Source organism: Lynx rufus, unplaced genomic scaffold (genome assembly GCF_022079265.1).
Source record: "Lynx rufus isolate CCGP_SWC_20201006 ecotype Redwood Valley unplaced genomic scaffold, mLynRuf1.p SCAF_9, whole genome shotgun sequence".
NCBI classification, from domain to species: Eukaryota; Metazoa; Chordata; class Mammalia; order Carnivora; family Felidae; genus Lynx; species Lynx rufus.
In genome coordinates, this window is record NW_025814897.1 from 66,783,627 (window position 1) to 66,811,403 (window position 27,777).

General features: G+C 36.5%; 1 protein-coding gene across 2 annotated transcripts in view; it reads right to left on the bottom strand.

Moving 5' to 3' along the window:
* The window catches only part of SBF2 (SET binding factor 2), a 489,861-nt gene that overhangs the window by 263,183 nt on the left and 198,901 nt on the right, over window positions 1-27,777 (bottom strand). For both annotated transcript variants that reach the window (XM_047070360.1, XM_047070361.1), the window contains exon 3: window positions 8,677-8,814. In XM_047070360.1, coding sequence (XP_046926316.1) covers window positions 8,677-8,814 — 138 coding nt within the window. The remainder of the gene's footprint in view (window positions 1-8,676; window positions 8,815-27,777) is intronic.

The following is a 27,777-nucleotide window of genomic DNA, read 5'->3' on the forward strand; positions in this document are numbered from 1 at the left end:
TTTAAGCATATAACACCAATCAATCATATCTAATTAAGTGAAATGTTTTCCCTACAGAATGTATCTGCGATGGATGTCAGGGAGACTGTTAAGATTCAGCATTCTGTCCATTAAGCAATTCTCATTTTAAAAGGGGGAGAGGATGGAGATAGGACCCTTTCACAAAAGGCATAATCTCCACCATTCCTACTATATCAAGAATCCTATGTGGATAATTGCATATGCTGCAAATTATCAAACAAACATTAGAAACTCAGGATGTATGTCCCTCAATTTTGATCACTGTCTGAATTGTTACTTATGCTACTTTTCACTAGACTCTCTTTGTTGAATGAGGTCTGAGGATTAGTCTCTAGAATACTATCAAGTATAATGTTGACTGTATTACTAGCAAACCCACTTCTCACTTTTCTCTATTTGTAATTTCTAATTCAGTGAGATAGATAATCACGGACAAAACCCTCCTTGGCAGAATCAAGATTATTCCAAAGAGATATTCATCACAGTGTTATTCATGATATTGACAAAAGGGGAACTAAATGCCTATTAGGAGATGGATCAAGTATACTACATCCATATGGTCAATTAATGTGTAGACATTAATTAGATCTACATAGAGTTTTAGTTTTTAAAAAACCCTTAATATTGAAACAAAATATATCAAACTATAATTTTTTTTCTGTTGTCTTACTTTTCTCCCAATATGTTCTAAATTTTCTACAATAAGCACAATTTAGTAGCTTGATAACCAGGAAAGGGAAAAGAGAAAAAAAAGAAAAAATGACTAGTCTATTCTTCAGATAAATCTATTGAATGTTTTATGTGATTTCCCCCACTGCTCCAAGTTTTGCCAACAAGAGATCAGTTTAGAAATCCATTTTTATTACTTCATTTTTCCAAATAAATTACTCAATCATTTGGAATTGTATTTTACTACGAGCATTTCAATTTATTTTTTTCTCACAAAGTTCAATAACTATTTAAATAACACTTGTTAAAATGTACAAGCTCCATTCATTTGTAATGAATGTTTCCATAGTCATATATTGATAATAAATAATAAGACCAGTTCTGGTCTTATTCTTGACAATTCTTCTTGAACCAATAACACACTGATATAATTTTTGCAGCCTTGTAATAGATGCTTTAGTATTTGATATTGGTATTTGGTCTTTGGAGACAGACAGATTCAAGCTTTTTGACTTAGTACTTTAATGTCCTTGGGTAAGTCTTTTAGCCTCATCCATAAAATTGGAACGTTAAAACTTACCAAGTGCTGCTCTTGTAAGAATAAAATAAACTACATGTGAATTAAATAAAATGGAATAAAAGTGCTATAAAACTTTTAGCATAGTTCCTGGAACACGATAAGCCCTTCAATGTATCATAAACACTATAATCTTTTTTCCTATCCATAAGCTTTTTGCCTGGACTGCTCCATTTCCTTTACTCTAAGCTTTCCTTAGCTCTTGTTTTCTAAAAGGCCACTCAATCCTTGAAACTCGGTAAGACTTATTTCCACTGCCCTGTCTTTAATTATTAAGTCTATCATTGAATCAGTGCTTAACATAGGTACTTTGGAGTATCTTTATATTTAAATTTTGATTTTGCCTCACACTGGATTGTTAAGCCAATTGAGATGAAGAAACAAATCCTATTCCTTCTATGTACTCCTTCTTTATTCCTCATCTTACTTCTCCAGTGTACCCTCAATCATTTCCCCCTCCCTTTCTTGGATGACAATTTATTTGCTGACATACAAAATGTCTTTACTGTAAATTGCATCATTATTATTGGTTCATAAACACATTTTTCAACGCACTAAAAATACTTTAAAATGATACAACTAAATAAAAAATTTAGACAGGTCTATCATTTTTTAGAGAAGTAATACAAAGCAACCTTACATCTGTCGTATTTTACTCATCCCTGAAAAAAATCTACAATTATATTTAGTCAAATAATTTTGGGAACCCATTTTCGAAAGTTTAATGAAAAGGTTTTGCTTGTGATTACTGATAGTATTACTGTATCTTGGAAAGATAAGAGCCAACATTTTTAAAGTTGCACAATTATACTTTGGATGATGTGTCCCTAAGTTCCTCCTCTTCAGGTTTCCAAATAACGTGTCATAGTATATTTGGTCTGAAGTAATTCAGACCAAATGAGAATTAAAAAGATCTATTTTTGAACTGATGATATGATCCAGTAACAGAAGAAAAACACATTTTTAAAAAAGAACATAGTTAACTTCACACCAAAAATGGGAAAAACATTAATGATGACCTAAAAGGAACATCATCTGAGTTTTAATATTATTTTTAAAAATCCTACCTCATTGTCCATGCCATTTTTTTAGACCAATTCCAAAAAACATTAACTTTCTTTGGTGAGCACAGAAAAGCTGTCATACAATTCTGGCTAATACCTAACTACCTAAGTGTAATTCTATAGGAGCCAGAACTCTTACAACTTATTTTTATTTTCAGAATCTTGGGAAAACTCATAAGAAGCAGAATCTAACCTTCTGTAAGTTGATTATAAAACTAAATTATAATATTTCATTCACTTAAAATGGAAAATGAAAAAATATCTGAACTTAAAAAGAAAAAAAACTTTTTAAACACTGATTCCAAATACATAAGAACCTACATCTTGATTTCTAATGTTATTCTCTACTCAAATTAGCCAGGGATCCTTGGGAAAATGGCTGATTTCAAGGCCAAGGGCAGGGAAGAATATGATGAGCCTGGATCAGCTTGTTATGATAAAAAGTTAAAAAAAATGCCTTAAAAAATGCTGGGGCCTTATCAAAAGAATACAGGAACCAACCTGAAGGGTACAAATCTATGACAATTTGTGCAATAAGACAATGAAAACCATTAATTAAATAGTATTGAAGAAAAAAGAAAGTGGAGTAAGTGAGTCTCTAGCTCAGATAGACAAGACAGGAAAGCTCTTGCTTAGTGCAAAATGTCAACTACCAACTGGTAAAGGTAGAGGATGTGTGGGGGTAAGAAATAATCATTTTGCAGCCATCAAAATAAAAATTGGAACAGGCAAGAATCATCACTAATGCTAAATCTAGGGGTGGGCATGATTAATGAGTAATAGAATATTTGCATAGTCTCAAAGTATCTTCCCACAGATGGCATTTTAGTTGCAAGACAAAAGACAACAACTAGACAATGGAAATATCTGACAATCACCTGACCAAGTTACCAAAATTAACATGGACACCAATGGAAACCAATATAAGGAACACACAGTATTTCAATTGTTGGCAGTAATCCAACTGCTAATGTATAACCTGAATCTAAAGATGAGAGACATCAGAAAAAACACACAATAATGGACAGCCTATTAAAAGAGGCCATGGGACCTGCATTATTCAAAAATGTCAATGTCATAAGGCAAAGAAAGGGTGATCAACTATTCCAGATAAAAAGAAACAAAGAGAAATGATAATTAAAAGCTGCATGTGATTGTGAACTGCATCCTATACTGGAGGACAAAAAAGGTAGATCCGTAAAGAACATAAGCAAATATTATATTTACTTAGCTGCTCTGATGTTGGGTATATAAATATTTACAATTGTTATATCCTCTTGATGAGTTGACTACTTTATCATTATATAATCACCTTCTTTGTCTACTATGAGAGTTTTTAGATTAAAGTCTATTTTGTCTGACAAGTATAGCTACTGTAGCTTTCCTTTGGTTTCCATTTGCAGGAGATATTTTCTTCTACCCCTTCACTTTCAGTCTGTGTCTATCCTTAAAGCTAAAGTCTCTGGTGGGTAGCATTTAGTTGGGTCTTATTTTTTAAATCCTTTTAGCCACTCTAAGTCTCTGGATTGGAGAATTTAATCTGTCTACATTTAAAGTAATTAGTGATCAGTTTATATTTACTAATGCCATTTTGTTCCTTGTTTTATGGATATTTTGTAATCTGTTGTTTCCTCCTTCCTCTCTTACTCTCTTCCTTTGTGATTTGATATTTTCTGTAGTGGTATGCTTAGATTCCTTTATCTTCATTTTTAGTGTGTCTACTATAGGTTTTTGCTTGTGGTTACCATGAGGTTTACATAAAACAATTTATAACAGTCTATTTTAAGTTGGTAACAGTTTACATTAGAATATATTCTATGCTCTACATTTTATATCTCCCTCACCTAATCTAGGTTTTTGATGTCATAATTTATATCTTTTTGATCATGTGTATCCATTAACAAATTTTTGTAGTTACAGTCATTTTTACTACTTTTGTCTTTTGGTCCCTTCATACTAAGCTTTATAAGTGATTAACCCACCATCTTTTACAACATTAGATATTTTTTACAAGTAAGATTTATACTTTAATATGTTTTCCTGTTACTAATTAGTACCCTTTCATTTAGGCTTAAAGAACTCTTTTTAATATTTCTTATAAAGCCAGTCTAGTGGTGATGAACTCCTTTAGCTTTTGCTTGTATGGAAAACTGTTTATTTCTCTTTCAATTCTGAAGGACATTTTTGTCAGGTGGAATATGTTAGATTGACTGTATCTTGACACTCCCTAGTATCCCACAAAGTTTCTGCTGAGAAATCTGCTCATAAGTATGGGGGTTCCCTTTTATGAACAAGTTGCTTTTCTCTTGTCCTCACCTCTTGACACTTCAATTATAATGTATCTTGGTGCTAGTCTCTTTGAGTTCATCTTTATTAGAACTCTATGGGCTTTAAGGATCTGTGTGTCTGTTTCCTTCCCCATGTTAGGAAAGGTTTTAGCCATTACTTCTTCAAATAAGTTTTCTTCCTCTTTCTCTCTCTCTTCTCCTTCTGGAATACCTAAATCACGAACATCGGCCTACTTAATGTGTCATTTAAATCCTTAAAGCTATGTTCACTCTTTTTCATTCTTTTTTCATTTTTGCTTTTTTGATTAGGTGATTTCCACTGCCCTGTCCTCAAGTTCACTGATCCCTTTTTCTCCTTCATCTAGTCTGCTGTTAAATCCCATTATGGTACATTTCAATGCAGTTATTATATGCTTCAGCTCTTACTTTTATTGGTTCTTTCTTAAGTTTTGTTTGTTAAAATTCTACTCTTGTTCATTCATTCTTCTCCTGAGCTAAGTGAGCATCTTTATGATCATTATTTTTAACTCTTGATCAGATAAATCTCTTATCTCCATTTCTCCTTTTTCTGAGTTTTATCTTGTTCTTTAGTTTGGAACATATTCTTCTGTCTCTCCACTTTCTTTCTTGACTCTCTTTGTTAGTTTCTATGTATTCAATTAAACAGCCACCTCTCCTAGTCTTGAAGAAGTGGCCTCTTGTAGGAGGATGAATTTATCATTTAATCTTGCCGTAGCTCTTGGCTGTCTCTCAAATCTTTGTAATTGTCCACAAACAGCCTACCTTATTCTTAGTGCTTCCTGTAGTTGAGGGTGTGCCAAGACCTTTCATTGTCCCAAAGAGAAGGACCTCAGCAACTAGATTCAGACTGACTGAAAGCCAGACTCTCAGGAAGCAACCTTAATGTATGCAAATATACCTCTTTCACTGAAAGACTTGGAGATGGGTGTTTCTCTCTGCTCCTTCTCACTGACTCCTGGGTGGAGATGGCCAGTTAAGAACTTTCTTTCTTTGCTACAGTCCTGTAGGTGTTGACAGCTTTAAGCTCTGCTGACCACCAGAGCCAGGAGATTAAAAGGGTGCATTCCTTGGGCAGCAACTGCAAATCTGAAGTGCCAGACATGTGCATAAGTTCTTTCCAGAGAGAAACTGGTAAAGTAAAGTGGGCCAGAGAGACAACACAGAGATGGTACCTGCTAGCTTCCTCGGTCTCCAGTACGGCCCCTAGAAATATGCTAAATTAGAGACCTGACCCTAAGGCAGCTTTTAAAGTATGCAAACAGGACTCTTTCAAGGAAAGACCGAGAGGTGGGCATTTCTCCCTGTTCTTTCCATGCTGAGTCGTAGGGGCACAGACACAGTGAATTCTTATGAACCTGTTAAGAACTCTTTCTTTGTTTGCTATAGTTGATGGGTCTCAGGGACATAAGACTCATTATTTTTCAAAGTTAGGTGTTTTGGGTGTCCATCTCTCAGTACAAGTCTTTAAAGTTGAGGCTAGATATTGGGTCCAAATCCTTTACAACTCAGGAAAATGCTAGTAGTTGTAAATTCCTTCCCAATCTCATGTTGCTATGCCAGGGGTAGGGTTTATGGTGAGAGTTTGTCTCAGATTTTCCTACTTATTTCAGTGTGGGTATTTTCTTGTTTGCAAAATGTGAGTTGCTAAACTCATTTCTAGATTTCTTTCAGAGGGAATCACTCCATGTAGCTGTAGATTTGGTGTGTCTGCGGGAGGAACTGATTTCAGGAGCTTGCTATGTCACCATAGACAGTGCAGGACCCCCCTACACTGTCTTAATGTATTACTTTTCTGTCAGTTATTTTGGGGCAAGAAGGGTTCGTAATGAAGGAGCAAGGAGGAAGACTTAAATAATCAGTTTCATTGGACAATTCTAGGGAGTTGTAAAGAGGTACTGTCAAGAATATGGAAATAAAAGAAAATACTGCTACTGCATTCTCAGAACCAACTTAAATTCCGAAGATCAACATAAAAATGAAAGGTCACCTAAAAGACATAGGTAGGCTCTTGGCTGGAGAATACTTTTAAACTGAATTGATCAAAAATGGGAATTTGATTAGTTATCTGTTGGCAACATACACTCAAACACTATCCAAAACAGAAATGGCTATTGTCATCAACTTCTAAGTTTTCTGTCCCCATTGACAACATAGAAACAATGGGCTAATTTCAAATAGAAACAATGGGTTATGTTAGTCTAGCAAGCATTAAATATTTGACATGGGGTGCCCAGGTGGCTCAGTCGATAAGCATCCTTCTTCAGCTCAGGATATGATCTCACGGTTTGTGAGTTTGAGCCCTGCATCGGGCTCTGTGCTGACAGCTCAGAGTCTGGAGTCTGCTTCAGATTCTGTGTCTCCCTCTTTTTCTGCTCCTCCCCTGCTCACACTCTGTCTCTCTCTCAAAAATAAATAAACATTAAAAAAATTTTTTTAAATATTTCGCATAAAGTATTCCTTAGTTTGATTCCACGCCAAAATGCTTCAGATTTTGATGTGGCTTCCCACAATGATCTGACAACAAAGAAAGAATGTATTGATAATATGCGGTGCATATTTTGTTCTATGTAATCTTTTAATTTATCACTGTAACTTAATAAACTAGCAAGCTGGTTTTAATACATCAGTCTAATGAACGTGGATAATGTGAGTCTGTGTCAGGAAAGGTGATTTATCTCCTCTTGTACTGCAAAATCAGATTTCTGCATCTAGAAAAGTCAGATATTAGGGTTTAATTAAAGTAACCCAAACGACAAATGCTCTTTTGTGAGGCCATTTTAGAAAAGCCAGTCCTTTTCCATGGCAGTGATACTCATTCACCTGCATGTAGCAGAAAGTACTGCAGATAATGCTGACTGGCTCAGTCAATATCCTCTGAACCCTTTTATAGTTTCCTTCTTGTACTATAGAGCTTTGAAATCAAAATAAACAAACACATAACAACAACAAAGAGTTTTTCTGATTCCTTTGCAGGGGGGTGGGATCTGTATGCAACTTGACGTCCACAAGGAAACAACACATATGAGAATTAAAGCAGAAGTCACCGGTGTAAGATAGTGAAACAAGCTGTACATGACATTAGATTTTTAGGGTAACATATAAAGGTTATATTATCTAGTACCCAACATTGTAAGTGACAAGTGGTCAATGGGAGAAAAAGTATCTACTAAAATAGACTCAAACCAGGCAATTCCTAGTATCCAAAGTTGGTTCCCTGTTTATTTCTTACCCATGAAATTAAAACCTCTACAATTCATTGTCATAAATCCTTTTATGCATAGAGAAAGTAGGTCCAGTTGTCTGAAACTAAGAACCCCAACAAATACTCTTTGAGAAACCTAGTATTTCTTGTTTCAATGGTCTAGCCTATGAATTTCAGTCATGTTGATACTCCCGCCATTAACAATAATGAGTTGACATTTACTTGGGTGTTTAAAAAATAATATCAAGCATTGTGATAGGTGATTTATGAACATTCTGATTAAATGCTTTACATTCTGTGAAAGATTGCTCAGGAAAAGGAGAGAAAAAATCACACCTTCTACATGAGGGGATATAAATCTTCTTAATATACCAATTCATGCATATGCTATTATTAGAAATATTCAGATTCTGATCAATATTTTAAAAGAAAACAATTAAGGGGACCCTGGGTGGCTCAGTCAGTTAAGCATCTGACGTCAGCTCAGGTCATGATCTCACAGTTCGTGAGTTCAAGCCCTGCACAGGGCTCTGTGCTGACAGCTCAGAGCCTAGAGCCTGCTTCAGATTCTGTGTCTCCCTCTCTTTGCCCCTCCCATGCTCACACTCTGTGTCTCTGTCTTTCAAAAATAAATAAACATTTAAAAAAATGATTAAAGAAAAAAAAGAAAACAAAGTATACTTTCTTTCTCTCTTCTCCAACAGTTTAGTACCTCAGTCTTTTTAAAGTAGCCCAAAGAACTTAAACTTACAGTTTAACAAAAACAAATATGGCATTAAAAAAAAGATTCTTAAATGTTGTTCATTTGTAGTTTGCCTAGAAGAGTGGTTGTACCTGTAGATTGATTTCTGCCTCATAGAAGGTTAGGCATGAGCAGTAATGTCGATCTGAGTCAATATCTGTCAGGACCACCACAAAAAATGTTGGCTGCTTCCTCTCTCTGGACAGCTGCCACCCACCAGGTTGACAAAACTAAAAGGAATAGAAAAAAATTGTCACATTTTAAAAGCATAATGAAAATTTATTATTTATAAATCTTTCTGAAACGTTACATATCACCCCATTGTAAAAAAATTTCCAGCTAATGTGATATGTTATCTCAGCCACTATATTTTTAAAAGGAGATTTATAACGTAGAACACTTTATCTAATGTACATATACATTTTATGAGGACAGCCCCTAGATTTTCCACAGATGCCCCTCATTCTGAGACATAGATTAGCATATGTAGGAACAAATCACATAAATGAAAAACTTTCCCACTTCAGAACAAATCATGAAATGAGTTCAAGATAAAGAGCTAAGTATCTATTGCTGGTAGGAAACAGAATTATTTCAAAATTCCTTCATCAATCTAAGAGTCTTCAATTCAATTCAATGAAAAAGATATCTTATTCATCAAGATAAGCCACATTATAGGCTATATAATATATTTACATGTATTTAAAAGAATAGAAATCATACAATGTATGCTCTTAGACCACAACAGAACTGAACTTGTAACAGAAAGATAGCTGAAAAATTCCCCCAAAATTTGAAGATTAAACAACACACTTCTAAATAACACACGGGTCAAAGACAAAATCTCAAAAGAAATTAAAAAATATTTTTAAGTCAATGAAAATGAAAATACATCTTATCAACATTTTTCGAGATTCAGCAAAAGCAGTGCTTAGAGGAAAATTTATAGCATTGTATGTATATATTACAAAAGAAGAAAGATCTAAAATCAATAATCTAAGCTTCTATCTTAGGAAACTATAAAAAGAAGAGCAAATTAAATTCAAAGTAAGCAGGTGAAAAGAAATAATAGATTAGAGTAGAAATCAATTAAATTGAAAACAAAATTCAATAGAGAAAATCAACAAAACATAGCTGGTTTTTTGAAAAAAAATCATTAAAATCAACAACCCTCTAGCCAGCTAACTAAGAAAAAAAAAAGTTACAAATTACTAACATTGGAAATTAAAGAGGCAACAGTACTACAGATCCCATGGACATTAGAAGATAATAAAGGTCTGGGGGAAGATGGCGGCGTAGGAGGACGCTGGTCTCACCGCGTCCTGCTGATCACTTAGATTCCACCCATATCTGCCTAAATAGCCTAGAAAACCGCCAGAAGACTAGCAGAATGGATTCTCTGGAGCCAAGAGTAGATAAGAAGCCCATGGAAGAGGGCAGGAAGGGCAGAGAGGCCGTGCGTGCTACACAGACTGGCGGGAGGGAGCTGGGGCAGTGGAGGGGCAGCCCACCGGGCAAGGCAGAGCCCCCGAGTCTGGCTTGCAAAAGTGGAGCGGCTGGTCGGAGTGTGTTCTGACAGCTAGAGGGACTTAACATCTGGAATGCTGTAAGTCAACAGCTCTGCTTGGAGAGTGGGAGAGCTAGAAGACAACGGGAGGGAGAGGGGTTGAGACCCAGAGGACAGAGCTCAGCTTGGCAGGGAACAAAGGCACTGGCCAGCGTCATCTGCCTCACCCATCCCGCAGCCAAAATCCCAAAGGGAACCACTTCCCCTCATGGAACTTGCTTGCACCGCAAACAACCAAAGCTGTGCTTCTGTGGATCCATCCCTCTGACCTCCCTCCCGGTGCCACAGGGCCCCTCCCGAAGCAGGCCACGAAAGGCAAAGCGACCTGAGTCTGCCCCTCCCACCCCTGTGCACCTTGCCGATCCACCCCGGCTAATACGCAGGTTCCCATCAAAGCAGCACCACAAGCCTGGCAGTGTGCAAGTAGCCCGGACAGGGTCCACACCACTCCACAGTGAGTCCTGCCCCTGGGAGAGGGGAAGAGAAGGTACACACCAGTATGACTGTGGCCCCAGCGGTGGGCTGGGGGCAGACATCAGGTCTGACTGTGGCTCCGCCCACCAACGCATGTTAAGTCATACAGAGAAAGACAGATACCATATGTTTTCACTCTTATGTGGATCCTGAGAAACTTAACAGAAGTCCACGGGGGAGGGGAAGGAAAAAAAAAAGCAGAGGTTAGAGAGGGAGAGAGCCAAAGCATAAGAGACTCTTAAAAACTGTGAACAAACTGAGGATTGATGGGGGGTGGGAGGGAGGGGAGGACGGGTGATGGGTATTGAAGAGGGCATCTTTTGGGATGAGCATTGGGTGTTGTATGGAAACCAACGTGACAATACATTTCATATATTAAAAAAATAATAATAGGGGCGCCTGGGTGGCGCAGTCGGTTAAGCGTCCGACTTCAACCAGGTCACGATCTCGCGGTCCGTGAGTTCGAGCCCCGCGTCAGGCTCTGGGCTGATGGCTCGGAGCCTGGAGCCTGTTTCCGATTCTGTGTCTCCCTCTCTCTCTGCCCCTCCCCCGTTCATGCTCTGTCTCTCTCTGTCCCAAAAATAAATAAAAAACGTTGAAAAAAAAATAATAATAAATAAAATATTTATTGTTCATCAAGGGCATTTTAAACTGAAACTGGCTTTTTTTTTTTTTTAGAAAAAACTGCAAATGTGCAGCTATGAAGAATACAATGGCTACAAATATAGTTTGGGGCTTGCTGCATTCGTTTCTATTAAGGTGCCAGCAGTTTTACCCACCATTACTTTTGCACCATCAATGTAAATGTCAACAAAGTGAAAGAAACCACTAATTGTTAGTATTATTATTATGAAAATAGTTTTGACCTCTGGAACTCTATGATTCTGTGTAACACACTTTGAGGGCTGCTGTTCTGGAAAATGAAATCCTTTTGATGGCCACAAGAAAGCTTACGACATATGGTCATGGAATTTGGATAGATGGATTGATGAAGAGAAATATACACATAAAGAAAATTACAAGCCAACTTTTCTGTACCAAATTGGTAGAGTAGATGATAAGTTCTAGGGAAATAGATAAGAAGAGATAATTAATTTATTATTATTTTTAAAATGTATAAAATGGCTTTGGAACACAGTAGAGGAACTTCATGATTCTTGGGTCTGGAGGGTTCTGGATATACTGGGAAGTTAAAGAGAAGTCTTCATAGAATAAATGCTATTCAAGTACTCAGTAAATATTTGTTGGATTAATTACTATTTTGAAATAAAAATGTAAAGAAAAATGTTTTCACTTATTTGCTTATTAGTGTGTTTTTAAGTTTGTCATGCTATTCCTATGACATCTGCTTACGGAAATGAGTCTGGTAGAATTTTTCCTTTGGTAGAAAAGCTCTGAACATGATGACTGTCTCTGTCCAAATGTAAGAAACTATCCAGATCTCTTTTTTTGATGTCTCTTTAGACTCAGTCGGGGAGGCAATGGGGCAATGTAAGGAGAGGCAACATTAAAAAAAGGGGTGGGGGGAGCCTGGGTGGCTCATTCGGTTGAGCATCTGACTTCAGCTCAGGTCATGATCTTGCAGTCTGAGTTCGAGCCCCACATCAGGCTCTGCTGACAGCTTGGAGCTTGGAGCCTGGAGCCTGCTTCAATTCTGTGTCTCCCCCTTTCTCTGCCCCTCCCTGCTCACACTCTGTCTCTCTCTCTCTCTCTCTTCTCTCTGTCAGAAAAATACCTAAACATTAAAAAAAAAAAAGAAAAAAGAAAGGAGGGGCAGGTTTTGGAAGAAATTGATACAGAGGAGAAAGAAACTGTTGTAGATATGATGACAGAAATAGGTTAGATCCAAGTGGGTTAAATTCACAAGAAGTAATGTTTACTTCACTGAATTATATGGCAAGGGCTATTCTGAGCACATTGCATGTGTTAACTCATGTAGACTTCTCAAGAAAACTAGCAGGTAGGTACTAATAGTCTACCTTTTACAGATGAGGAAACTGAGGCACTGAGAGGTTAAATAAATTGCTCAAAATTACACTTATTAAGCAGAATAACAGAAGGTAATCTGGCACAGAAAGCTGCTATATTGGTGAGCTCATTTCTGTTTTTGTTCCATCTCTTGAATAATACTGCTAATCAACATATATACTTTTTCAGATTTTTGAAAATGGACTTTAATTTTTAAAGCAGTTTTAGATTCACAGCAAAATTGAGCAGAAGGTACTAAGAATTCCTATATATTCCCTGTTCCCAAAACCAGCCTCTCACACTATCAATATCCCCAACCACCGTGGTGCATTTGTTTAATTGATGAACCTATATTGATTGACACATCATTATCACCCAAAGTCCACAATGTACATTAGCATTCACTCTTGGTGTTATACATTCTGTAGGTTTTGACAAAAGTATAATAGCATGTATCCACCAATATAGTATTATACAGTATCATATGTATATAGTATTATATAGTATTATAGAATTATACATACATTTTCATGCAGTATTATACAGGTTCAATGTCCTTAAAATCCTCTGTATTCTGCCTATTCATGTCTACAATGCCTTCAGTTTCAGGTAAACATTAATCTTTTTTGCTGCCTCCATAGTTTTGCATTTATCGGAATGCCATGTAGTTGGAATCATACCATATTGTAGCCCTTTTAGAAAGTGGTCTTTCACTTAGTAATACACATTTAAGGTTCCTACATGCCTTTTCAAGGTTTAATAGTTCATTTCTTTTTAGCACTAAAGAATATTCTATTGTCTTGGATATCCCACAGTTTATTTATCCATTCACCTACTGAAGGACATCTTGGTTGCTTTCAAATTTTGGCAGTTATGAATAAAGCTGCAATAAACATTCATGTGTAAGTTTTTGTGTGAACATATATTTTTAACTCCTTTGGGTAAATACCAAGGAGCACAATTGCTGGATTTTATGCTAAGAATATGCTTAGTTTTGTAAGAAAGTATCATACCATCTTCCAGAGTGGTTGTCCATTTGGCATTCCTACCAGCACTGAATGAGAGTTCTGTTGCTCTACATCCTTGTTAGCATTTGGCATTATCAGTATTTTGGATTTTAACCATTATGATAGATAGGTAGTAATATCTCATTGTTATTTTAATTTGCAATTCTTTAGTGACATAGGACGTTGAATTTCTTTTCATATGTTTTTTTTTCCTGTGTATCTTTAGTGAGGTGTCTGTTCAGATCTTTTGCCTATTTTTTGAGTTGTTCATTTTCTAATTGTTGACTTTTTAAGATTTCTTTGTATATTTTATTTTATTGTTTTGAATTATTTTATTTTTTATTTTAGAGAGGGAGAGGGAGAAAAAATGTTTTTTTTTTAATTTTTTAAATGTTTATTTATTATTGAGAGACAGAGAGAGACAGAGCATGAGCAGGGGAGGGGCAGAGAGAGAGGGAGACACAGAATCTGAAGCAGGTTCCAGGCTCTGAGCTGTCAGCAGAGAGCCTGACGTGGGGCTGGAACTCACACACTGCGAGGTCATAACCTGAGCCGAAGTCGGACACTTAACTGATAGATTGAGCCACCCAGGTGGCCCGAAAGAGAGAGAATCTTAAGAAGGTTCCACACTCAGCACAGAGCCCAACGTGGGGCTCAATCCCACTAACCTAGGGTCATGACCTGAGCCAAAATCAAGAGTCAGATTCCTAACCAGCTGAGCCACCCAGATGCCCCAAGATTTCTTTGTATATTTTAGATACATTATTTAGTATGTCTTTTGCAAACTTTTCTCCCAGTCTTAGGTTTGTCTTCTCATTTTCTTGACAGTGCCCTTTACACAGCAAATGGTTTTAATTTTAATGAAGTCTAGCTTATCAATTATTTATTCCATAGTTCACTGGTTTGGTGTTCTATCTAAAAAGTTATTGCCAAAACCAAAAGTCATCTAGATTTTTTCCTATATTCTTGGAGTTTTATAGTTTTTTATTTTAACATTTAGGTGTATGATCAACTTTGAGCTAATTTTTTATGAAGAGTGAAAGGTCTGTCAATGTCTAGATTCATTTTATGGTTATCTGGTTATTTCAGCATCACTTGTTGAAAAGACTATCTTTTTTCCACTGCATTGCCTTTGCTCCTTTGTCAAAGTTGACTTTGTGTATACTATTTCTGGTCTCTCAATTCTATTTGATTGATCTATTTGTCTTTTCTTTCATGGATCTCACACTGTATTGATTACTTAGCTTTATCATAAGTCTTTAAGTCAGATAGTGACTTTGTTCTTTGGCTTTATTCTTATCCAGTATCATGTTGGCTATTCTGGATCTTTTGTCTCTCCATATAAACTTTAAAATCAGTTTGTCAGTATCCACAAAATAACTTGCTGTGATGTTGATTGGAATTGCATTTTACTATTGATCAAGTTTGGAAGAACTGATACTTGGAATTATTGAGTCTTCCTATCTATGAACATGGAATATCTCTTTCTTTAGTTCTTTTTGAGTACATTTATTAAAGTTTTATAGTTTTCCTCATGTAAATCTTATATGTGTTTTGTTAAATTTAACTTAAGTTAATTTGGGGGCAGTGGTAATGTAAATGGTAATGTATTTTTAATTTCAAACAGAACTTGGTCATTGTTGGCATGTAGGAAGGCAGTTGACTTTTGTATATACACTTTGTATCCTGGAATTTTGCTGTAATTGTTTATCACATTCAAGAGTCTTTTTGTTGATCCTTTCAGATTTTTTTGTATGGGCAATCATGTCATGTGAACAGACAGTTGTATTTCTTCCTCCCCAATCTGTGTACCTTTTATTCCTCCCCACCCTTTTTTTTTTTTTTTTTTTGGTCTAATTGCATTAGTCAGGACTTCCAATACAATTTTGAAAAGATGCGGTGATAAGAGACATTCTTGCCTTGTTATTAGTGAGAAGGCTTCTAGCTTTTTACCATTAAGTATGATGTTAGCTGTAGGGTTTTGGTAAATGTTCTATATTGAGTTAAGGAAATTCCACTCTATTTTTAGTTTGTTGAAGTTTTTATCATGAATGGCTACTGGATTTTTTAAAATGCTTTTTCTGCATCTATTGATATGGTCATGTTATTTTTTTTTTTCTTATCTGTCTTCTTGATGTGTTTATTAACAAATGTTGAAACAGCCTCATAACTGAAATCAGTTCTATCTGGTTGTAGTTTATACTTCTTTTCATACATTGTTGCATTCAATTTGTAAATATTTTGTTGAGGGTTTATGCATCTATGTTCATGAGGGGCAGTGAACTGTAGTTTTCTTATGATTTTCTTTTTCTGTTTTTGCATTTGGGTAATATTGGCTTCATAGAATGAACCAGGAAGAATTACCTTTGATTCTATCTTCTGGAAGAGATTGTATAAATTCTTCCTTAAATGTTTAGTATTTTCACCAGTGAACACATTTAGGCCTAATGCTTTCTGTTTTGGAAAGTTATTAGTTATTGATTCAATTTATTTAATGGATATAGACCTATTGAGATAGTTTATTTCTTCTTGTGTGAGTTTTATCAGATTGTGTCTTTCAAGGAATTGATACATTTCATCTAGCCTGTCAGATTTGTGGGCATAGAGATGTTTGAGGTATTTCTTTTTCTCTATATCAGACAAACTAGACTTTTTTTTTTAATGTGAAATTTATTGTCAAATTGGTTTCCATACAACACCCAATGCTCATCCCAAAAGATGCCCTCCTCAATACCCATCACCCATCCACCCCTCCCTCCCACCCCCCATCAATCCTCAGTTTGTTCACAGTTTTTAAGAGTCTCTTATGCTTTGGCTCTCTCCCTCTCTAACCTCTGCTTTTTTTTTTTTTCCTTCCCCTCCCCCGTGGACTTCTGTTAAGTTTCTCAGGATCCACATAAGAGTGAAAACATATGGTATCTGTCTTTCTCTGTATGACTTATTTCCCTTAGCATCACACTCTCCAGTTCCATCCACGTTGCTACAAAGGGCCATATTTCATTCTTTCTCACTGCCACGTAGTACTCCATTGTGTATGTAAACCACAATTTTTTTATCCATTCGTCAGTTGAGGGACATTTAGGCTCTTTCCATAATTTGGCTATTGTTGAGAATGCTGCTATAAACATTGGGGTATAAGTGCCCATATGTATCAGCACTCCTGAATCCCTTGGGTAAATTCCTAGCAGTGCTATTGCTGGGTGATAGGGTAGGTCTATTTTCAATTTTTTGAGGAACCTGCACACTGTTTTCCAGAGCGGCTGCACCAGTTTGCATTCCCACCAATAGTGCAAGAGGGTTCCCATTTCTCCACATCCTGGCCAGCATCTATAGTCTCCTGATTTGTTCATTTTAGCCACTCTGACTGGTGTGAGGTGATATCTGAGTGTGGTTTTGATTTGTATTTCCCTGAAGAGGAGCGACGTTGAGCATCTTTTCGTGTGCCTATTGGCCATCTGGATGTCTTCTTTAGAGAAGTGTCTATTCATGTTTTCTGCCCATTTCTTCACTGGATTATTTGTTTTTCCGATGTGGAGTTTGGTGAGCTCTTTATAGATTTTGGATACTAGCCCTTTGTTGGATATGTCATTTGCAAATATCTTTTCCCATTCCGTTGGTTGCCTTTTAGTTTTGTTGGTTGTTTCCTTTGCTGTGCAGAAGCTTTTTATCTTCATGAGGTCCCAATAGTTCATTTTTGCTTTTAATTCCCTTGCCTTTGGGGATGTGTCAAGGAAGAAATTGCTGCGGCTGAGGTCAGAGAGGTTTTTTTCCTGCTTTCTCCTCTAGGGTTTTGATGGTTTCCTGTCTCACATTCAGGTCCTTTATCCATTTTGAGTTTGTTTTTGTGAATGGTGTGAGAAAGTGGTCTAGTTTCAACCTTCTGCATGTTGCTGTCCAGTTCTCCCAGCACCATTTGTTAAAGAGACTGTCTTCTTTCTATTGGATATTCTTTCCTGCTGTCAAAGATTAGTTGGCCATATTTTTGTGGGTCTAGTTCTGGGGTTTCTGTTCTATTCCATTGGTCTGCGTGTCTGTTTTTGTGCCAATACCATGCTGTCTTGATGATGACAGCTTTGTAGTAGAGGCTAAAGTGTGGGATTGTGATGCCTCCGGCTTTGGTCTTCTTCTTCAAAATTACTTTGGCTATTCGGGGCCTTTTGTGGTTCCATATGAATTTTAGGACTGCCTGTTCTAGCTTCGAGAAGAATGCTGGTGCAATTTTGATTGGGATTGCATTGAATGTGTAGATAGCTTTGGGTAGTATTGACATTTTGACAATATTTATTCTTCCATGAGCATGGAATGTTTTTCCATTTCTTTATATCTTCTTCAATTTCCTTCATAAGCTTTCTATAGTTTTCAGCAGACAGATCTTTTACATCTTTGGTTACGTTTATTCCTAGGTATTTTATGCTTCTTGGTGCAATTGTGAATGGGGTCAGTTTCTTTATTTGCCTTTCTGTTGCTTCATTATTGGTGTATAAAAATGCAACTGATTTCTGTACATTAATTTTGTATCCTGCAACTTTGCTGAATTCATGTATCAGTTCTAGCAGACTTTTGGTGGAGTCTATCGGATTTTCCATGTATAATATCATGTCATCTGGAAAAAGTGAAAGCTTGACTTCATCTTTGCCAATTTTGATGCCTTTGGTTTCCTTTTGTTGTCTGATTGCTGATGCTAGAACTTCCAACACTATGCTGAACAACAGCGGTGAGAGTGGACATCCCTGTTGTGTTCCTGATCTCAGGGAAAAAGGTCTCAGTTTTTCCCCATTGAGGATGATGTTAGCTGTGGGCTTTTCATAAATGGCTTTTATGATGTTTAAGTATATTCCTTCCATCGCGACTTTCTCAAGGGTTTTTATTAAGAAAGGGTGCTGAATTTTGTCAAATGCTTTTTCTGCATCGATTGACAGGATCATATGGTTCTTATCTTTTCTTTTATTATGTGATGTATCACATTGATTGATTTGCGAATGTTGAACCAGCCTTGCATCCCAGGAATGAATCCCACTTGATCATGGTGAATAATTCTTTTTATATGCTGTTGAATTCGATTTGCTAGTATCTTATTGAGAATTTCTGCATCCATCTTCATCAGAGATATTGGCCTGTAGTTCTCTTTTTATACTGGGTCTCTGTCTGGTTTAGGAATCAAAGTAATGCTGGCTTCATAGAATGAGTCTGGAAGTTTTCCTTCCCTTTCTATTTTTTGGAACAGCTTGAGAAGGATAGGTATTATTTCTGCTTTAAATGTCTGGTAGAATTCCCCTGCAAGCCATCTGGCCCTGGACTCTTTATTTGTTGGGAGATTTTTGATAACTGATTCAATTTCTTCGCTGGTTATGGGTCTGTTCAAGTTTTCTGTTTCTTCCTGTTTGAATTTTGGAAGTGTGTGGGTGTTTAGGAATTTGTCCATTTCTTCCAGGTTGTCCAGTTTGTTGGCATATAATTTTTCATAGTATTCCCTGATAATTGCTTGTATTTCTGAGGGATTGGTTGTAATAATTCCATTTTCATTCATGATTTTATCTATTGGGGTCATCTCCCTTTTCTTTTTGAGAAGCCTGGCTAGAGGGTTATCAATTTTGTTTATTTTTTCAAAAAACCAACTCTTGGTTTCAGTGATCTGCTCTACACTTTTTTTAGATTCTATATTGTTTATTTCTGCTCTGATCTTTATTATTTCTCTTCTTCTGCTGGGTTTGGGGTGTCTTTGCTGTTCTGCTTCTGTTTTCTTTAGGTGTCCTGTTAGATTTTGTATTTGGGATTTTTCTTGTTTCTTGAGATAGGCCTGGATTGCAATGTATTTTCTTCTCAGGACTGCCTTCGCTGCATCCCAAAGCGTTTGGATTGTTGTATTTTCATTTTCGTTTGTTTCCATATATTTTTAAATTTCTTCTCTAATTGCCTGGTTGACCCATTCATTCTTTAGTAGAGTGTTCTTTAACCTCCTTGCTTTTGGAGGTTTTCCAGACTTTTTCCTGTGGTTGATTTCAAGCTTCATAGCATTGTGGTCTGAAAGTATGCATGGTGTGATCTCAATTCTTGTAAACTTATGAAGGGCTGTTTTGTGACCCAGTATGTGATCTGTCTTGAAGAATGTTCCATGTGCACGTGAGAAGAAAGTATATTCTGTTGCTTTGGGATGCAGAGTTCTAAATAGATCTGTCAAGTCCATCTGATCCAATGTCTCATTCAGGGCCCTTGTTTCTTTATTGACCATGTGTCTAGATGATCTATCCATTGTTGTAAGTGGAGAATTAAAGTCCCCTGCAATTACCACATTCTTATCAATAAGGTTGCTTATGTTTGTGAGTAATTGTTTTATATATTTGGGGGCTCCTGTATTCGGTGCATAGACATTTTTATAATTGTTAGCTCTTCCTGATGGATAGACCCTGTGATTATTATATAATGCCCTTCTTCATCTCTTGTTACAGCCTTTAATTTAAAGTCTAGTTTGTCTGATATAAGTATGGCTACTCCAGCTCTCTTTTGACTTCCAGTAGCATGATAGATAGTTCTCCATCCCCTCACTTTCAATCTGAAGGTGTCCTCAGGTCTAAAATGAGTCTCTTGTAGACAGCAAATAGATGGGTCTTGTTTTTTTTTATCCATTCTGATACCCTATGTCTTTTGGTTGGCGCATTTAGTCCATTTACATTCAGTGTTATTATAGAAAGATATGGGTTTAGAGTCATTGTGATGTCTGTAGGTTTCATGCTTGTAGCGATGTATCTGGTACTTTGTCTCACAGGATCCCCCTTAGGATCTCTTTTAGGGCTGGTTTAGTGGTGACGAATTCCTTCAGTTTTTGTTTGTTTGGGAAGACCTTTATCTCTCCTTCTATTCTAAATGACAGACTTGCTGGATAAAGGATTCTCAGCTGCATATTTTTTCTGTTCATCACATTGAAGATCTCCTGCCATTCCTTTCTGGCCTGCCAAGTTTCAGTAGAGAGATCCATCACGAGGGTTATCAGTCTCCCTTTATATGTTAGAACAAGTTTATCCCTAGCTGCTTTCAGAATTTTCTCTTTATCCTTTTATTTTGCCAGTTTCGCTATGATGTGTCGTGCAGAAGATCGATTCAAGTTACGTCTGAGGGGAGTTCTCTGTGCCTCTTGGATTTCAATGCCTTTTTCCTTCCCCAGATCAGGGAAGTTCTCAGCTATGATTTATTCAAGTACACCTTCAGCACCTTTCCCTCTTTCTTCCTCCTCTGGAATACCAATTATGCGTAGATTATTTCTCTTTAGTGCATCACTTAGTTCTCTAATTCTCCCCCCATAATCCTGGATTTTTTTATCTCTCTTTTTCTGTAACTTTATCTTTTAATTCACCTATTCTCTTTTCTGCCTCTTCAATCCGAGTGGTGGTCACCTCCATTTTATTTTGCAGCTCATTAATAGCATTTTTAGCTCCTCCTGGCTGTTCCTTAGTCCCTTGATCTCTGTAGCAATAGATTCTCTGCTGTCCTCTATACTGTTTTCAAGCCTAGCGATTAATTTTATGACTATTATTTTAAATTCACTTTCTGTTATATTGTTTAAATCGTTTTTGATCAGTTTGTTAGCTGTCACTATTTCCTGGAGTTTCTTTTGAGGGGAATTCTTCCGTTTCGTCATTTTGGATAGTCCCTGGAGTGGTGCGGAACTGCAGGGCACTTCCCCTGTGCTGTCCTGAATAACTTGCGTTGGTGGGCGGGGCCGCAGTCAGACCTGATGTCTGCCCCCAGCCCACCACTGGGGCCACAGTCAGACTGGTGTGTACCTTCTCTTCCCCTCTCCCAGGGGCGGGACTCACTGTGGGGTGGGGTGGCCCGTCTGGGCTACTTGCACACTGCCAGGCTTGTGGTGCTGGGGATCTGGTGTATTAGCTGGGGTGGATCAACAAGGTTGACAGGGACGGGAGGGGCAGGCTCAGCTTGCTTTTCCTTCGGTGATCCGATTCAGGAGGGGCCCCTCTTCCGTGGGCCTCTTGTCTACGCTTGGCTCTGGAGAATCCGTTTTGCTAGTCTTCTGGTGGTTTTCTGGGTTATTTAGGCAGGTGTGGGTGGAATCTAAGTGATCATCAGGACGCGGTGAGCCCAGCGTCCTCCTAAGCCACTACCTTTCTCTCACTTAACAGACTGTAAGATGCCAGTCCCCTGCTCAGTTTCAATTTTGCAATTATCACAGTCAATATTTTGGACTTTTACACAGCCAGACCCTGATGACTTGGCATTCAAATCTCATCCACAGGCCAGTCTCACCACCAGCCAGTCAACTTGACCACTATGCCTACTCAAGTCAAAGGGGGTCGTTTGAGAGGATTTGTTGAAGCAAGAGCAAGACTGCTCACTTTCTCTGGCAATTTAAACCTCAATCGCACACGCCTCACAGCAAGTTGAAATTTCAAAGCTCTAAGTATCCTATTTTAATTTAATTATAACTTGACCCTTGAGTATACAACTTTTTAAATATTCTGTGTTTCAAATAGTATATATAAAGAACTTTTGCTGCATAGAGAAGTATGACAGTTGTTTAGAGAAAAACTACTTGTGTAACTGTTTAAGTTGTGAGCTGAACTAGCTGCCTTTTTTTTTTTTCAAGAACACCCTTTTTTACTGGAAAGAATAACTGACAGACAAATATGCTTATACAGATTTACGTATTTGGCAGACATTTTCTCAAAACAAATGAAGTGGGTGGGCCTGTCATTTTAAAAGAAAGATCTGAAACTATGTGTTACCAATGATAAATGAGCTTTTAAGCACTGTCATGAGTCTCCTAGCTTGTGCACTTCTGATGAATGTGACAGTAATATTAAATAATGTAATATTTAAAATATTATATATTAATACGTGTCAATATTTGGAAGATCTGCGTAACTCACTGATTTCATATCACTGTAAAATGACCAAGGTATAATATTACAAAATCATGCATGGTTAAAAGACCCATTCAAAGTGCTAGGCAGACCAGCAGACTGTTTTTATTTTTTTACTTATATATAGAGATACTGCACACATGTGAGCGGAAGACATGGGCAGAGGGAAAGAGAGAATCTTAAGGCTCAATGCTAAGCACAGAGCCCAATGCAGGATTCAATCCCACAACCCTGAGATCATAACCTGGGCTGAAATCAAGAGTCAACCAAATGACGCACCCGGCACCCCTCAACAGATTTTAAGGTAACACTATGAAAGGTTCATTGATGTGTTTACACATTTCACACTGCATCTAATTTAAAAAAATTACTATTGGTTGAGCTTTGGTATAGTATTCAAGTAAGAGTTTCCAAAATTATATGAAAAGGCTATTAAAATATTCCTCCTTTTTCCAACTACATATCTGTAAAAAACCTGACTTTCTTACTATACTTTACCAAAACAACATATTGGAAGAGCTTGAATGCACAAGCAGGCATGAGAATCCAGCTGTCTTTTAGTAAGCCAATATCAATGATATGATATTTACAAAAATATAAAACAATACTACTCTTTTCTCTATTTTTTATTATGGAAAGTATAGTTATTTTTCCATAAAAATATGCTATTTAATATGTGATGGCTTATTATGATTTTAAATGATTAAATTGTTTAAAATTTTCTAGTTATAATTTTTTTAATGTTCATTTTTTTAAATGTTTATTTATTTTTGAGAGAGAAAGAGACAGGGCATGAATAGGGGAGAGGCAGAGAGAGGGAGACACAGAATCTAAAGCAGGCTCTAGGCTCTGAGCTGTCAGAGCCTGATGTAGGGCTTGAACTCATGAACTGTGAAATCATGACCTGAGCCAAGGTTGGACACTTAACCAACTGAGACACCCAGGTGCCCAGAAACTAACGTTTCTTTATTTTGAGAGAGAGAGAGAGAGAGAGAGACCTGGGGAGGAGCAGAGAGAGAGAATCCCAAGCAGGCTCCAAAATGTTAGCACAGAACCTGATGCTGGGCTTGAGATCTCACAATGGTGAGACCATGACCTAAGCTGAGACAAAGAGTTGGATGCTTAACCAACTGTGCCACCCCGGCGCTCCTCTAGTTATAATTTCTAATACATAAATGAATAGATAAAAACTACATAAATAAAACTCTTTGGGGATACTCAATAATCTATAAGAGTATAAAGTGTGAGGCCCGAAAGTGTGAAACCTCCTATTTTAGTGAAATGGGTATTAACATGTAACCAACCTTGGCTGAAGCTATTTGGATAGCAGAAAAGTATACTCCTTGGTGGAACTAGGGAGTCTTCTCAGGTTACAACAAAACTCAGAGGTGTCTTTCAAAATCTTCTTGCTCTTTCTCATCAAACTTCTTTTCAGAATTAGGTACATCATGTTCTCTTTTTTTTTTAATGTTCATTTTTGAGAGAGAGAGAGAGAGAGAGCAAGCTGGGAGGGGCAGAGAGAGAGGGAGGCAGAGGATCCAAAGCAGGCTCTGCACTGACTGCAGACAGCCCGATGTGGGGCTTGAACCCATGATCTGTGAGATCATGACCTGAGCCCAAGTTGGACACTTAATCAGCTGAGCCACCCAGGTGCCCCTAGGTACATCATTTTCTAAAATGAGTTTCACAGTCAAGAAAGAAATGTCTGAGCCTGGGTGATAAAATAATATCAGGATACTGCCTGAATTATCAATTCCACTTGCTCAACAAACAACTCTTCTGACACAAAGTGAGTATGTTCTGTGAATTAATAACAAATAGAACCATTATCTTAGAGGTCTGTAATTCATTATCATTAGCTGCTCATTAGGCTTGGTAAATGACATTAAATGCTATTCACTACAGAATGACTACATATTTTCACAAAACTTAAATGAAATTATAGGTTTCCAGTGAGGATTAAGCATAATCTCTTTATGTTATTTCTAACTCTATCACATATACTGACTTTTCAATTCAAAGGTACCAGTCATAGAGCACAGTTCACAAATAACTTTCATAAGCAAGCAGGTCTATTACTTAAATGAACAAATATTTGCTGCTTAAAACTAGAAGCAACTCTTAACATACCCACTTTTCTCAAGTACTTTATATAAACACAGAATATAATGAAAATATTATAGAATAACCCAAAATGTCCATAGTACTATTTTGATTAATCTGACTGATCTCTCGAAGGTGAAATATTATAGAAGGTTCTTTGGAGAAAAGTTACCCTTAACATTTCACAAGACCTTCATCCAAATCTAAAATTTATAGCTCACTGAGACACAGTTTTCTGTGTAAACTTTAATTTAAAAACTTAACTGGTGTCCCTTTAAAACATAAAATCTGTAAGAAAATTTCTTCTTCTAACAGAAATAATAAATATAAAACATCCAGAAGGAGCATATGAAAGCTTGGATAGTAAGACCTCCTTAGTTACTTAAATGGCCTCATTGTTTACATTATAAAGGGCATTCTGTTAAATTCTGATAAGAAAAAAAGGTATTAATGATAAAACTTCTGGGAAATTCCAAGGATCAGTTTTCAGATTCAATAAGTACTTCTTCAAAACTAACTTAATGTGACCACAATTAAGATAGTAATGGTAAGTCATGGCAGGCCTGGTCAGATATTTTTTACTAAATTTTGCACAAAGATGCTGATAGACACTGGTTATATCTGAGATCTCCTATTTCACATATATAATTACAGCAATAAAGGAATTATTTTATATTATGCATTTAAAAATATGAGTAGAATAATACTTGATAGGAAATTTTGATGCTGTATTCTTGAACAAAATGAATATACAAATATTCAGAAAATAAGCAAGAGCTCACACAACTGAGTTTATAGAAATGTTTTTTCAAAGGATTTAAAATTTCAAGAATGTTAAAGGTTTTTGGAGGTTTCAATTTTCAAAGGATTTTAAATTCAAAGGAAATTTAACCTCCAGTTAAAATGTCTACTTTCTGGGGCGCCTGGGTGGCTCAGTTAGTTAAACGTCCGACTTCTGCTCAGGTCATGATCTCACGGTTCGTGAGTTCCAGCCCCGTGTTGGGCTCTGTGCTGACAGCTCAGAGCCTGCATCCTGCTTTGGATTCTGTGTCTCCCTCTCTCTCTGCCCCACTCCTGTTTGCACTGTCTCTCTCTGTCTCTCAAAAATGAATAAACATTAAAAAAAATGTCTACTTTCCAAATTCCACTGTATCATAAGATTAAGCAATAACAGAATTTGGGGTATAAGAGATGATCCTGTTATTTAATGAGAAGTATTCCTCATAGGATTTGAATTAAAATATAATAATACTAGCTGGTTCACCTACTTCAAATCTTACTAAAAGTATGCTGAGGAAGTAATAAGCAATGAGGGAGTGGACACTACAATTCTTGAACCTGAGCTCAAGTCACATTTCTGACAGGAATGTGAGAAAATGTTTAGACAGCTGGAAACAGAACAGTCACTAAAAGACAGTAAGCAAAATGATAAGCATTGAACAAACAGGATAAAATCAGGATTTTTCTCTCCCCAGTGTCTTTATTGGCAAACAGAAAAAAAAAAAAATGCTATCACAGGTGCAAAATCTAAACTGTTTAGAATTGACTGTCATAACCAACTGGCCTATATTTTGCCTTCCTTTTTCAAGTCACTAAGGAAACACATCTATTTAGGGTGATACTATCAATGAACACACTATGTAAGCTGACAAATAATATTTTCATACATATATGACTGTATTTGCAACAGCTTGTTTTTGACTATATGTTTTGACTATAAACACCTGACCCTCATCATTTCACACAGATCATGCTCATACAAATTTTGCAACATACAAGAGGCAAAACAGATGAACATAAGGGAAGGGAAGCAAAAATAATATAAAAACAGAGAGGGGAACAAAACATACGAGACTCTTAAATACAGAGAACAAACTGAGGGTTGCTGGAGGGGTTATGGGAGGGGGGATGGGGTAAATGGGTAAGGGGCATTAAGGAATCTACTCCTAAAATCACTGTTGTACCATATGTAACTAACTTGGATGTAAATTTAAAAAATAATCAATTTAAAAAAAGACAATCCAAAACAATTTGCTTTGCTTTAAATGAAGCTTAATTTAAAATAGGTCACTTAAATAGTTTTTAGTAGAAATTTACATTCAGATATTTTATTACTACTACACATTACACTGTCCTCACCAGTATAATAAAATTTCTTACTATGTGTAAAAAAATATGATTGTCTTCTTGGAGAATCCAAGAAAATTGACTACACATTGTTGGAATTAACAAGAGCTTAGTTACATAGGGAGATATAAGAACACATAAAAATCAATAGTTTTCTTTGATACCAGCAATAAGTAATTAGAAAAAAGATCCTATTTATAGTCTTAATGTGTTGTCGAAGCCACACGATGAGCTAACCTAACCTCTCAAGTTTTAAATATTTTGTCATGTCAGTCTCATAAAAATACCTACACATAAGTCTTTATATACAAAAATTTCAAGAAGCAAACACCAAAGAGAAAATGAACACTTGGAATAGCTTCTAACTTTCAAGTTTTGAAAAACTACAACTGTATGATTTACCAATTTAAAACAATTCCAAGAGCACAAAAGAAATGTTATTAATGACTTCTGGTTAAGCATGGCAGATTAAATAAATGTGTTTACTTCTAACACCTCCTGAAAATCCTCTAAAATTGTAATTAAAAAAAAAAAACAGCAAAGTAAGGTGAAAGGAGACAACACGTTTAAAATGTTGACAAGAATTTGGAAGCTAGTAAACTGATTTACAATTTCCTGGAAAAGATAACGAATGGAAGGTATCAGGTATGTATGAATGTCACCAAATATGGAAGACAAAAACAAACAAAGGGAACTCAGTGGCCATAAAGACAATGCAAAGAGATGCAGAAAATTTCAAACAGAGGAGAATGAAGAAGAGATAAAAATATTAAGAAGAGGAATTTATATATCAGAGAACATTTACAAAGCTAGAGGATTATAATAAAATTTTAAAATAAAGAAACTAGAACATTGTCCCAGTAGGTATCCAAAAGGGACAAACAAATGGAAAAGGAAAGAAAAGGAAATTAGATCACTGTAGGAGTTCTAATTTTTAGGTAATAGGAAAATAAAAAAATTAATCCAAAGGAAAAATTTACAAAAAAACCCAAGGGGAGCCTGGGTGGCTCAGTCAGTTAAGCTTTCAGCTCAGGTCATGGTCTCCTGGTTTGGTTAGTGGGATCAAGCCCC